General features: G+C 35.9%; 1 protein-coding gene across 1 annotated transcript in view; it reads right to left on the bottom strand.

Moving 5' to 3' along the window:
• The window catches only part of LOC138879600 (uncharacterized), a 28277-nt gene extending 14029 nt beyond the window's left edge, over positions 1-14248 (bottom strand). The window contains exon 1 of the mRNA XM_070159216.1: positions 14141-14248. Within this exon, the coding sequence (XP_070015317.1) occupies positions 14141-14248 (108 nt within the window). The remainder of the gene's footprint in view (positions 1-14140) is intronic.
• Between the last annotated feature and the right edge of the window lie 277 nt (positions 14249-14525).

The raw sequence follows: 14525 nt of genomic DNA, 5'->3' as shown, positions 1-14525 counted from the left end.
TGTTCGGGTTTGCCTCATGATATTTTTAGCCCGTGTGTGTGATACTGGAGAGTATTGACTGAGTGAGGCCGAGAGCCTGATATTGATTGACAGTATGGGATCGGGCTGCACGCCCTGGCGAGATATTGATCATGCCTTCGCTGGCAATAATATAGTGATTGGGCTCAGAGAAGCCCCTTCGGAGTCTTTACACCCCCGGTGAGCGCAGTTGATGATATTAAGGGATGGATCTACCCTGGACATGGATCTTGTCTAAAGTATTGGTATGGAGATGGATCTTCTCCATGAGGCTGGATTGGCTTGTTTCCTCGGTACTGGGTGATTTATAGTCTATGATGTATATACATTCTGGGATGGATCTTCCTTGGGTTGAGTGGGCCGTAAACAGTACTGAGTGGTTGAGCAATGTGAGTGGAGGTATTATACATAACATTGATCATGCTATATGTGCATTGGTACTTAGAGGTTCCTGAGCTTTATACTTTGTATCGTTCATATTGTGCTTAATTATTTCTGAGAAACTACATGAACTGTAAGCATGTCTAACTTTTCGTACAATTAATTGTTACAACCTGTTGAGGTTTGGTTCGTCACTACCATCAGTCCATAGTTTGGACTTGTTACTTACTGAGTTGGTGTACTCACGTTACCCCATACACCCCTGTGTGCAGATCCAGGTATCTCGTGGCATGGTAGCGGTTGTTGTCTTGACGATTGGAGACTTTCTGTGGAGATTGTAAGGTAGCTGCTTGGCGACCGCAGTTCCGCCTTCTCCTTTCCTTATCTTCCTTTAGTATGTTTATTTGGATATTTTCAGACCGTGTTGGTCATGTTATTTCGAATAGATGTAGTAGTTTTGGCTCATGACTTAGTGACAACCGAGATCGGGATTGTATTTTTTTCTGCTGGATTTTGATTTCTACTTTTATCTTATTGAATTTATGTTAAAAATTATGATTTTCCTTAAGTATTTATTTGAAAAATGGAGTATTTGGAAATAAGTGGCTGGCCTAGTATCACGATAGGCTCTATCACGACACGGTTAGATTTTGGATCGTGACACAATTTGAGTCCAAAGATAATATAATCTGGTCAAATTCGATTTGCCAAACCTTTCCTTGAACTCAACCCACATCTTTGAAGCATCTAATGCGTAGACTATGCTCGACAGTAATTCCTGCGGAACACTCCTTCCAATCGTTGATTTGTGTCAACAGTAGACTATGCGTATAAAATTCTTTGGAATAATATATTCTTCCATTAAAATTTACGAATTCGTTGATTCGTGTCTCTTTTAATTGGGTCAATATTTATTACATTGAAAATAAAAAATAAAAATATAGAGTAAAAAAATATTCTAGATGTCTTTGGGAATTGTAATTTTTTTGTGAGTATGTGAAAGTATTGTGATATTTGTATTAGAAGACTTAGTTATATGACTTTAGTGGAAAAAATCATAGAAGAAAAAGACATAGTTGTATGAGTACTTTAATTAGAAAAAAGTCATAATTATATGACTAAGGGAGTATGGCATATACGGTAGACCTTATTAAGATTAAATAATTAGATATATAAAGAAGGGGACACAAAATCAAACCACCTCAGCAACTATATGTGAGTTGGACATGCCCAACTTAATATAATTTTAATTTAACTTTGATGCAGATGCATGTGGTTCTAGTGTGTGTCATATAGTGAAAAATTTCTAATATGATAGATGACTCCTCTCTTTAACATTTGCATGCACATAATTAGTAGGTTAACAAACACAAACATCTTTGTTGACCTAGAGATTGTTTCATGTAACGACCTGACCGGTCGTTTTGAGCTCAATCGCATTGTTAGGCGGGTTGAGGCCATGAGCACCTTCACTTAGGGTATTATGACTCGTGCGCATGATCGGAATGGAATTTTGGAAGTTCAGGGTTGATTTGGAAAGAAAATTCTAATTTCAGAAGTTTTAAGTTGGAAGAATATACTAAAGTTAGATTTTTTAGTAAACAACCTCGGAATCGAGATTTGAAGGTTCCAGCAGGTTTGTATGATGATTTTAGACTTGGGCGTATGTTCGGATCGGGTTTTGGATGACCCGGGAGTATTTCGGCGCCTTTTGTGAAAGTTAGCATGTTGGAAGAATTTCATAACTTTGGGTTGAAGTACATCTCAATGTTATCGAGGTCCGTTTGCGATTTCGAGTCTGAGAATAGATTCATGTTGTAATTCCAGTATTGGGAGCGTGTCCAAAAGTAAATTTGGAGGTCTGTAGGTAATTTTGGAATCGTTTGGCGAAAGATAGAAATTTGAAGGTTTTTGAGAAGTTTGACCGGAAGTGGACTTTTTGATATCGGGGTTAGATTTCGATTTCGGAAGTTGGTGTAGATCTGTAATGTCAAACGTGACTTGTGTGCAAAATTTGAGGTCAATCGGACGTGATTTGATAGGTTTCGAGTTCGAATGTAGAAGTTTGAAGTTCTAAAGTTCATCAAGCTTGAATTGGGGTGCAATTCATGAATTCGACATTGTTTGGAGTGATTTGAGGCCTCAAGCAAGTTCCTGTTATGTATATAGACTTGTGTGGGTATTTCGTTTGGAGCCTGGGGGCTCGGGTGAGTTTTGAAGTAGTGAAGAAGTTGGATTGCTGGTTCTGGTGTGATTGCATTTGCGATGTATTGGTCGCAAATGCAACCATCGCATTTGCTAGGTGGTGTAACCTGGGCTGTTGAGGGAAAGAACGCATTTGCGAAGAATTTATCGCTTTTGCAATGCTGTCCACTTCGCATTTGCGAAGATTTTGGTCACAAATACGACCATGGCAGGGACAGCTTAGCTTCACATTTGCGATGCATTTGTCGCAAATGCGATACCATCGCATTTGTCGCAAATGCGATACCATCGCATTTGCGAGCTAGATGTCTCAAATACGACATTGCGACATCTGCGGCTGGAGCCAAGGTTTTTTTATTCCGAGACTCAGCCCATTTCTCACTTGGTCTTAAGCGATTTTTGAGAGCTTTTGGAGAGGGGTTCCATCATCATTAAGAGGTAAGTGATTTCTACTAGTTTTGAGTTAAATACAAGATTTATATATGGATTTAGACGTGAAAATTTGTAGAAAATTTGGGATTTTAAAGAAAAAACTAAAATTGGTATTTTTGGATTTTGACCACGAATTTGGGCATGGAATTAGAAATAAATTATATATTTGAGTTCGTTGGGTTATGGATAAAGTTTATCTTCGAAAATTTTTGGAATCCGGGCACGTGGGCGTGAGGGTGATTTTATCGACTTTTCAAGCGGAGTTGGGAATTATTGTAAATAGGATTATAATGAGTATTTGAGTATATATTTATGGGTTTGCACAATTATTGAGTAGTTTTGGAGCGTTAGTCATCGGTTTGAGTCGTTGGAAGGGCTTGGGAGCTAGTTATGAAGTTTCAGAGCAAGGTAAGTCTCCTTTCTCACCTTGTACGAGGGAATTAACCACATAGGTAAAATAATTCAATATGTGCTTCTATTTATGGGGGGCTACGTACGCACGAGGTGATGAGAGTCCGTGCGTAGCTACTATTATGCTTAAGTCCGAGTAGTCTAGGACCCAAATCATACTATACTTGTGATGGCTGCAACTTTCTTGTTAATTTGATTGCTTAAATCAAATTGAACTTGGTAAAGAAATTTTAAAAGGATAAAAATTCGTTTTCTTGACCGTTAAATGAGAATTGATATTTTCTTGAATAATTGTCCCTTAATAAATTTTTGATTTGGTTGTTTGAATGTGTTTACCTTTTTGTGGAACGGGCCGAACACCTCGACAGCTTTAATAGATGCATATATGGTTAGAGCCGTTCGACCCTCGGCAGTACACAATTTATATTTATATGTTGGATCGGGCCACACGACCTCGGCATGATTTGCGCATGATTGAATTGATTACTTTGGAATTTATAATAATTTATATTGCCTCGTTGGCCTAAGATAAATTGTTAAATGATGAGAAATAAATTTGGAGATTTCTTAATTATAAAAGAATTGCTTACTTACTTCATAATATTGAGCTTACAACTGTTTTATACAACCCATGTTTAAATTATATCATTGGCATTTTATTTATAGCCCATAGTAAGTGTCAGAGCCTACCCCTCGTCACTACTTCTTCGAGGTTAGACTAGATACTTAATGGGTACGCATTGTTTTAGTATTCATACTACACTTGTTGTACATTTTATTGTACATGCATACATATTTAGTGGTCTTGTGGGCGCAGCGGCGTGCTTAGTACAGGGACTTAGATGGGTTGCATTCCATATTACGACCCGCAACCAGCAGAGTCTCCTTCAAAGTATTTATGTTTTCTTTCTTGTCTAAATTTGTATTCCGGACATATGCTGTATTTTATTTTACTTCTTAGTTGATGCTCATGCACTTGTGACACCGGGTTCTGGGGTGATTTTGGGTTATTCAGCTACTCTGATATTTGCACCTTCTACTATTTAATTGAAGGAAAAACTATGATTTCAAAAATATTAAAATGAGACTTAAATTAAGTATTCTGTGTTGGCTTGCGTGATAGCGATGTCTGACGTTATCATTACCTTTAATGGATTTTGGGTAGTGACATTTCATATACCATAAGTTCATTTTTTCATAGATAACTTCATTATTTAATTTGATTTATGTTCAAAGGTTAAAGATACCAATTATATGTGAATTATTACAGCATGAAAGGAAGAACAATTAAGGTGCTTTTTGGTTTTACTGTGTATCACAAGTTGTAAGTATATATATATATATATATAAACACGGTAGAGTTAATAGGAAATTAACAAGGAAAATAGCATAGGAAGATCCTGGTTAATCTATCTACTTGGAATTCAAACTTCTTTCCTTCTATTTTTTGTCCTTAATTATTTTCAACACTTCTCCTCAAGCTAAATACGAGGTAGATTGATTACCACTCCTAACTTGCTCCATGACACTGAGAATTGATCCTTTTTGAGGGCCTTTGTGTGAAATGTCAGCTAGATGATTTTATGGATCGACCAATTGCCTAACAAATTAACATCGAGTAACCTTTCTCTACATGTAAAATAAAGTAGGAGCATTTCATCATTACTATTATATAAGAGAGGATAAGCAGGCACCTCTTGGTCAACATGCCTGCTTGGCATTTAGAGGGTATTTTGGTCATTTCAATTACAATGGAGTAATACGATTGGTCAAAAAAGAATCTTACGGTAGCTACTGTATAAACGTTTGAGTGATTTACCTAAACTACCCTTTGCTTATGTCATTGCTCATCACCCTTAAGATATGCATAGTTTTGGAAATGTGGGCCCATCTGACTATTTATTCTACATTCCATGCGTTTATAGTAGCATCTGAAGTTGCCACTTCCTATCACGTGGACCCTCTTTTAATGTTTCAAAGTTCCAACTTTCAACACACCTTACATTTACGAAATTGCCATTTCCTGGAGTATCAAATGGCTTATGTCATGTTAAATATATTACATATCAGCCTTTTTTTCCAGCTATATTCTAACCCAAAGTACATCAATTTTCATTTTCCTTCCTTTCTGTGTGCACATTTTTGTATTACTTTGTAGTCATTTTGCAAAACTTTTGTGGATAAAAATATTGAATTAGTATTTTGATGTCCAAACCTATTACTCCTATCAGATTTTAATTTGGATTTTGGTTGGAGTAAAAAATTATTTCTTACAATAGATTGTAGAAAATTTATCAAAAATGAAATAAGATAGAAACCTAATACAATGGAAGCGATACAAGGTATTTATTGGAGGAAAAAAATTCCTTTTGTAAAAATAAATTACAGAAAATTTATCAAAAATAAAGCAACATACAGACCTAATACTCTAGACGTAATATAAGACTATTCCAAATGAAGTGAACATTTTTATTCAATAATTTATAATAGAAGAAAAATGAATTATGCACATAAAAGCGATATGAAAAAAAATGTAAAGTTATTGATGAGCAGGAAAAATCCAGTAGTCTAGTATTATCAAACGACGTGATTAACTTGGTGCAAATTTAGTGCAACATTGCCGGAGGTATTACTTTCTTTACAATGATATTAAGGATAAATTTTCTAATTAAATAGAAGAATGACATTTATTATGCTAATAAATTTTATAAAAATTAAGCAAAAGACTAAAAACATTACAGAAGAATTAACAGAAAAAAAGAATTTAATTGGAATCCAAAGGCATTGATATATCTATAAAAATAAAAAATAAACAATAAACAATAAAAATATTAAACTATATGCCTTAACGTGAGGAAAAAGATGTTTTCATTTAGTTGAAACACAAAAACAAATAATCACCTAGCTTGTAAAAATGATGAGTAAATCTTTATACTATCAATGTATATAACTTAAGAAATTTTTTTACTCTTGCTAATTATCTCAACTTAAACATAGTGTTATTGGGCCCATGCGCAGCATGGGCTACCCTTACTAGTCTAAGATATATAGCTCAAAGCTGCGGAGGATGTTTATGGGCCAAATACATATACGGTAGGAGTGGCAAACGGGCGGGTTAGGTTGGATATGGTTCGGGTCGAAATAGGTAATGAAAAAATATATCAATTATCCGACCCGACCCATATTTAATATGGATAAAAAAATGGGTTAACCGGCGGATAATATGGGTTACCCATATTATCCATGACTTCTTGTATATGATCATTTTTGGGAGAATTCTTAATGTCCATAATTTGAGGAACCTCCAATTTGAGGCTTTACAAATATAAAAGTTAGACTCATTGGTTATCCATTGGTTACTCATTAGTTATTCATTTTCTAAATGGAGAATATGGTTCTTATCCATATTTGACCCGTTTTTAAAAAGTTCATTATTCAATTCATTTTTAATTAATAATATGGGTGGTTAACTGTTTTCTTTTAACTATTTTGTCACCCCTAATATATGGCACCAAAACTTGCCCCAAATTTTCACTTAAACGCTTTATTTTAAGGGCTAACCTATTGAACATCTGATGTATATTAAAATTGTGTCTGCTTCCTTATTGTCTCTCTCATGCCATCAGCCCACCACCTCCTCCGCCATTCCCCTCACCACTGTACCAATACTTCTCTTCCCCCTCTCCCTTCACTTCCCTGCGATCCCCAAAAAACGGAACCATAAGTCTAACAATAAAAGAAACATTAATGGGTGAATCCAAGTACATGATTGCGCAGAAGCCACGAGCAAAGCACCTTAAAAAAAACATAGGGTTCTACCCACTTGATTTTCTTGTTAATTTTAACTTTTGATTGTACTTGTCAGTAATAGAAAAAAAAAAAAGAGAAATGTTACGACCCAAATCACATCGGGTCGTGATGGTACATAAGTATTCGCTAGGTGAACCAACTAACACATGTGTAACCCACAATAGAAGATAGTCGTATAAATAAGTAACTACAATGCAAAATTTTAACAACTATCCAAAAATTGGTGTCACAAGTCATGAGCAACTAGTGACGATCCAGCCAGTCGTTTTGAGTATTTTGCCCTGATCCCCTAATTATTGCCTCCTCTATATTGTTTTATGGCTATGTGATTTTCCGGGGGTGGTTGGTTATAGTTTCGGGCAAGTTTCGGAGTGGAATGGGACATATAGTCCCTAAGGTGGAGCTTTAAGTTGAAAGAGTTGACCATAGTTTGATTTTTATGTAGACGACTTTGGAATGGAGTTTTGACGGTGCCAATAGCTCGGTATGATGATTTTAGACTTAGGAGCGTATCATGATGTTGATTTGGAGATCCGTAGGTCGTTTTAGCGTGAATTGGTAAAACTTAGAAAGTTGGAGGTTTGGAAGTTTAGAAGTTTGACCGGGAGTTGACTTTATTGATATCGGAGTCGGATTCTGATTCCAGAAATTGAAATAGGTCTGTCATGTCATTTATGACTTGTGTGAAAAATTTGAGGTCAATCGGAGTTAATTTGGTATGGTTTGGCATTCATTTTGGAATTCGAAAGTTCAAAGTTGCATAAGCTTGAATTGAGTTGTGATTCGTCGAATCGATGTTGTTTTACGTAATTTTTTGCCTCGAGTAGGTCCGTTATGTGTTTTGAAAATTGTTGGTATAGTCAGACGGGGTCCGGAGGCCCCGGGTGTGATTCAGATCGAAACCGGATCAATTTTGGACTTAGCCTCATTGCTGAAGTGACAGCCTTCTGGTGTCATCGCACCTAAGGGAATGGCTGCTGGTGCGAACTCGCAAATGCGAGTGATGAAGCGCAGAAGCGAAAGGGCTGCCCAGACCTGGGATCACAGGTGCGAGGAACTTTTCGCACCTGCGAGTCCCCAAGTGCGGAAAAGTGGTCGCAGATGCGAACAGGGCAAGCTTGGTGGGTCATCGCAGAAGAGGAGATTTTTCCACAGGCGCGCGTGCGCAGGTGCTTTTTTCGCAGGTGCGGCATCGCATAAGCGACTAAGAGACTGCAGAAGCGAGGATCGCTGGGCAAAAAAGGCCTATTTCGAGCGTTTAATTTCATAATTCCTTTTTGGACCTAGAGAGCTCAGTTTGTGGCGATTTTTCATGAGATTTCAAGGGAAACTTTAGGGTAAGAAATCCTAACTTGGTGTGATGACCCAAAAGTCATCACATGTATTAAAAATAAATTCTATGTTCCGAAGCCTAAAAAATTCTTTCTGTCTCACCTCGATTTGCGTGCGCAGTCCGAGCGCGTAACCGGAAAGTCAATATGTGAAAATATGTGAAAATGATAAATTTTGACTTTAAAATGAATTAAGACTTTGGTCAACATTTTGGGTAAACGGACCCGAACCCGTGATTTTGGGTCTGTAGGAAAATATGGGACTTGGGTGTATGCCCGAAATCGAATTCCGAGGTCCCAAACCCGCGAAATGGATTTTTTAAAGAAAATTATTTTCGGGAATATTTATTAGTTTTTGAAAGTGAAATGTGTTTAAAGTTTGATGGTATCGGGCCCGTATTTTGATTCCGGAGCCCGGTGCAAGTCTTATATATGATTTGAGTCGAACCTTTGAAATTTGGAAAGAAACGGACTTGAAATGATATGAATCGGACCGTATTTGAGAAAATTGGAAAATTTGAAGTTCTTAAGAAATTTCATGATCTTGATGTTAAATTCATAGTTGTTGATGTTATTTTGGTGATTTGAATTCACGAGCGAGTCCGTATGATGTTTTTAGGTTGGTGTGCATGTATGGTTTGGAGCCCCGAGGGCTCGGGTGAGTTTTGGATAGGCCACGGGGTGGATTTTTGGACTTGGGAAATTGCAGGTTCCAGCTGCTCTATTGCAGGCCTGCAGGCCTCACAAATGCGAGTTCTTAAATACGAAGGCTATGTCGCAAATGCGAAAATAGCCCAGGTCAACCTACCTCGCAAATGCGATGTTTCCCCTTTTGGCCAGTCGTCGGAAATGCGACATATTTTTCCCAAAAGCGACTTCGCAAATGCGAGCTTAGTAGAAGTCTGGGTTCACAATTGCAAACCCTGGTTGCAATTGCGACATCTGCGACCTGCAATTTTATAACTTAGCCGAAAATCTTTCATTTTTCACACTCTTTCAAAACTAAAACACTTTTGGGCGATTTTTCAAAGACAACTACTCTTCCAAATCGATTGTAAGTTGTTTCTAACTAGTTTTCTTCCATCTTTAACATCTTTTCACATGATTTCAACTCAAAATCAATGATTTTCACGGGGGAATTGGGTGTTTTGGGTAGAACCTAGGTTTTTCAAAAATTGGGGATTTGGACTTCGATTTGGGTTCCGATTTCAAAATAAATTATATATTTGGATTCGTGGGGGAATGGGTAATCGAGTTTTGGTTCGAACCTCGGGTTTTGACCATGTGGGCCTGAGGGCAATTTTTGACTTTTTGGGTAAAATTTAAGAAAACTTATTTTCATGCATTAGAATTGATTCAATTAGCATTTATTGATGTAATTAAGTAACTTGTGGCTAGATACAAGCGAATTGGTGGTGGAATCAAGAGGTAAAGCGATAGTTGAGACTTGAATTGTATTTGTGGCATCGAGGTAAGCGTTTGGTCTAACCTTAGCTTGAGGGATTAGGAGTCGAGTCCTATTTGCTATGTGATATTTGTTGAGTACGACGTATAGGCATGGTGACGAGTATTTATACGTTGGTGTCAAGCATGCCCGTGAGTTTTATATTGTGATTATTATGACTTCGTTGTATTATACATGTTTTGGTTGATGATTTCTATTATTGGGCAAAGTTTGTGGAAGTAATTGTGACATTTGAACATTGAGGAGCGTTGGCTCAAGTTGTATAATTAAATGTGAAAGTATAAGTGGTAATTGATCCTTTTAGAGCATTGGCTCAAGTTATGAATTGAGTTGTGAAGTAAAAGTGAGAAAGAGAAGAGAATCATTATGTGGCCTCCCTTGCAGGGATATTGTTGCTTTTAATGTTATCTCCCTTGCCGGGATGTTAATGATTCTTTTGATGTTGTTCCCTTGCCAGGACTTGATTGTTGAACTATTGTTCCCTTGCCGGGATTCTGATTGTGATTTCATTCATTTCCTTACCCTATTGTTTGTGATTGTTGTTTAGGTGAGGAAGAGTGTTAAAGCACGAAGGGTGATGTCGTGTATTGTTTTGGTGAGAGAGTGTTTGTCACACCCCGAACCATGGTCTGGGTGTAACACGACACTTGGTTCCTGACTGCATGTGACCGAGCGAACCAACTGTATGGCTGGATCATCATGTGGCATAACTATGAGCTAGAGGTAAATATAAAACATGATAATCGTCTAAAGAGTCTGACTGAAATATCATAGATGTGGAAAATACTAAAAGGCCTACAAGTATATGTCGCACCTCCTTTTTCCGCCCCCACTAGGGTGCAAGGGAGTTTTTTCCAATTAAAGGACAGTCGAAACGGGATTTATTTCTTTATTTCAGAGTCGCCACTTGGGAGATTTAGGGTGTCCCAAGTCACCTATTTTAATCCCGAATCGAGGAAAAGAATATGACTCTGTCTATTTAACAGTCTGCGCACCAGAAATCCGGATAAGGAATTCTGTTAACCCAGGAGAAGGTGTTAGGCATTCCCGAGTTCCGTGGTTCTAGCACGGTCGCTCAACTGTTATATTCGGCTTTATTATTTTGATTAGCTAAATACATTTTTTATTGCATGATTTTATTGTTACCGCTTCTATTTAGATTTAAAGTCCCTTCTTTGAATCGAATCACGCGTACGTATATTCGTGTTATAAATTATATTTTTTAAAACATGCGGAGTTGTGTCACGCGCACGTGTACACAATAATATAGATAATATTTTTATTAAAATAATTATTTTCGAAATTATGCTTTAAATAAAATCAAGAACATTCGCCCTTTTGGTATAATTAAGTAGTGAACCTCACATCTCGGGTTTTTATGAAATTAATAATGATATTCTCCGAGAAATCCCTTTTATTAAATATTCGATCGAAGTTGCGCGAACGCATAATCCGAATTGCCTTTAGAAATATAATTAGGTTACGCGAACGTATCCCTAATCACAAAAATATTCTTGATGGTAGTATAAATTTGTTTACAAATTGTTTATTATATCCACGTATTTTTATGTGAACATCATGAGAAATCCAAGCCATTCAAATTTAAAAGGGTAAAAATAAACGTGGGATTAATAATACCATTTTTCCGTAAATACAATATATGCATACCCAAAAAATGAATTACATATAAAACTAGGAAAGAGAATTAATTTGATAAACAAACTAATAGTTTTCGAAGAAATTATATCTCCTTCTCATCTACTTGTTTTTAGTCCAAAGTTATAATGGTTTGGTTAATGTTTGCAATGGAAGATAAGAGTCAAGTTGATAAGAAAAAAGAAATATTACAAACTGATTCAATAAAATTGCTTTATATACAACGTAGTTGTTCGTCGGAACCATTCATAATATTTTAACGTCGTAACAAGCTAATCAATTCGTCGGAACCATTCATAATATTTTAACGTCGTAACAAGCTAATCAATTCACCTTTCTTATGGTTATACATATACCCGTTATCTTACCATATATGAAAAAATACAATCAACATCATTTTAACCTTATTCAACAACAGAGGTTAGAATGTAGTTTTCTTGATATTTCTATTCTACTTTACATTTAGCTAACAATGTTACGGGATGTAATCAATGGCCCATTTTTATGTCATATTCCCTATTTTGACAATTCAAATATAACTATACTAATGAGATTTCGAAATGGACAATATTATTACAAAACTTATGCAAACTTTTAAAAAGAAAATGATTAGATAATAGTCTTCATGTCAAGCATACTACTTTGTTAACCAACTGAAACAAACTGAAATTTAAACTAATAAAATTTAAATGAGTAGAAGACATCCTTATAATTCCAAACTTCATTTACTTGCCATGTTGAAGCTTTTCATGACATGAATTTACAGATATGTACCTGATATTGGAAGCAAAAGAAAATGATGATGAGAATCAGCAGCAATAATAACAGTACAATAGCAACAACTGCCCAGCAACAGTAACAACCCAGTAACAGACCGGTGGAGTAGTAATCCCAAAAACAAAAGCTTTAAGCTTTAAATGAAACAACAACCATTAATACTAATTTCAAACAAAGAAAGAAAGCAGTAGATCTTTTTTTAGTTTTATTTTTTATTTTGAAAGCTTAAATATTTTTCGGAATTTTTCTCTCTATCTGTGTGTGTATTTTTTTCGTATCTCTCTCCCTATTTCTCTCTCTGTATTTCTTCTTCCTATTTGTGTTCAAGACTTCACATATATATAACACATCCCATAAACCTTTTAATCAATTAAATCAATACTTTTTCTCTACCCAACCCATTATCTTTCCACTCATCCCCATTACATTAAATAAACATATCACACCACCCCATTATATTTTGTCCCCCATGCTTTATTTAAAATAATGCAAGATTCCCCTTTAATTTAAATCTTGTCCCCCCTTTATATTAAATAATCATATCACAACCCACCCCATTTCATTTTGTCCCCCATGCTTCAAATAAACAATTTCAAAATGTACAATTCCTAAACTACCCCTTCCGACCTTACTGAAATTACCAAACTACCCCTGAACGTATTACAAATTTACCAAACTACCCATCAGCTATAACACATCAATTAATCAAACTTAACCAAAATATAGACAATATGATCAATTTCTAACAATGTTCAAACAACAATATGAACATGGATGAACATCATAACAACAATATCACATGAACACGATTTTAACAACATTTCAACAACAAATCACATGAACACGAATTGAACAACAAAGAACAACTAAAATTTGATTGAACAATATTTTAGCAACAAACAATCCTATTTTCGGATTCAACAACAACAACAAACAAAGTATGAAGATTTCTAAATTCAATCATATTGAACTTAAAATCAACTCTAACAACATTACAACAAACAATTCTTATATTAAACTTTAAACAAGATTATGAGAACAATTCAAGCAATAATCATAAATGGTAAACAAGAAATCAAACTATACAAAATTCGGATTCAAGATCATCCAAACAAAGTATGAACATGAATGAATCTATTTTAAGACAACAAACATGACGGATTAAACGATTAAAACAATATATTCCTTTAATACAACTAAATTCTTTAAACAAATAACAAGATCGACGAAGAAACAATTATGAACTTAAACTTGAACTTAACAATATTAACAATTTCTAACAATACATAAACACATGAAACAAATTGAAGAAATAGTTGATTAAATTTCAATTTGAATCTAACAAACATCAAACTAACAAATACTTACTTAAACAATAATACAAACATGAAATAAACATGAAAACAACTAATTAAACTTCTATTTTGAAATCTGAAAATTAATTTAACAAACAACACATGAACATGAACTAAAAATTAATTCAAACGATAAACAAAACAAACCTTTGCCGATTTTAGATTCGAAAATATCAAAACGAAATGTGGACAAAATAAAATTCAAAAATCTACTAACCGGAGATGAACGACGAACAAACGACTAAACCAACAACGAACTTGACGAGCCTCGACCAAAGCTCGAACCAACGATGACGAACGCGATAAGAAGTAACTGAAGAAACGGGACAGTAGCAAAATCTGGACGATGAAGCAGTAGCAAACGGGATGACGAAGGAGGCAGAAGCAGCTAATGACGATGCTGCCATGGCCAGCGAATTCAACTACCAGAAATGCGAGCAGCAGTAGTTCGGAGACTAAAGCAGTTGTTCGTGTGTTTGGCTAGCGACGGAGTAAGCAGCGATGAGCCGCATCCATGGAATCCATGGTGTTTCAGAAACAAGGGCAGCAGCGAGAGACAAAAGCAGTAGCGCGAGCTTGGAGTAGCCATGGACGCTCGTCGCAGCTGGACATGGGCAGCAGCGTGACACAGTGGTGTCGACTTGTTCGGCTTAAGGACATCGAAGGAGAAGGACGCAGCAACCT

This window comes from Nicotiana sylvestris, chromosome 10, assembly GCF_000393655.2.
Source record: "Nicotiana sylvestris chromosome 10, ASM39365v2, whole genome shotgun sequence".
NCBI classification, from domain to species: domain Eukaryota; kingdom Viridiplantae; phylum Streptophyta; class Magnoliopsida; order Solanales; family Solanaceae; genus Nicotiana; species Nicotiana sylvestris.
The sequence above is the reverse complement of the archived record's forward strand: the minus strand, read 5'-3'. Positions and strand labels throughout refer to the sequence as shown.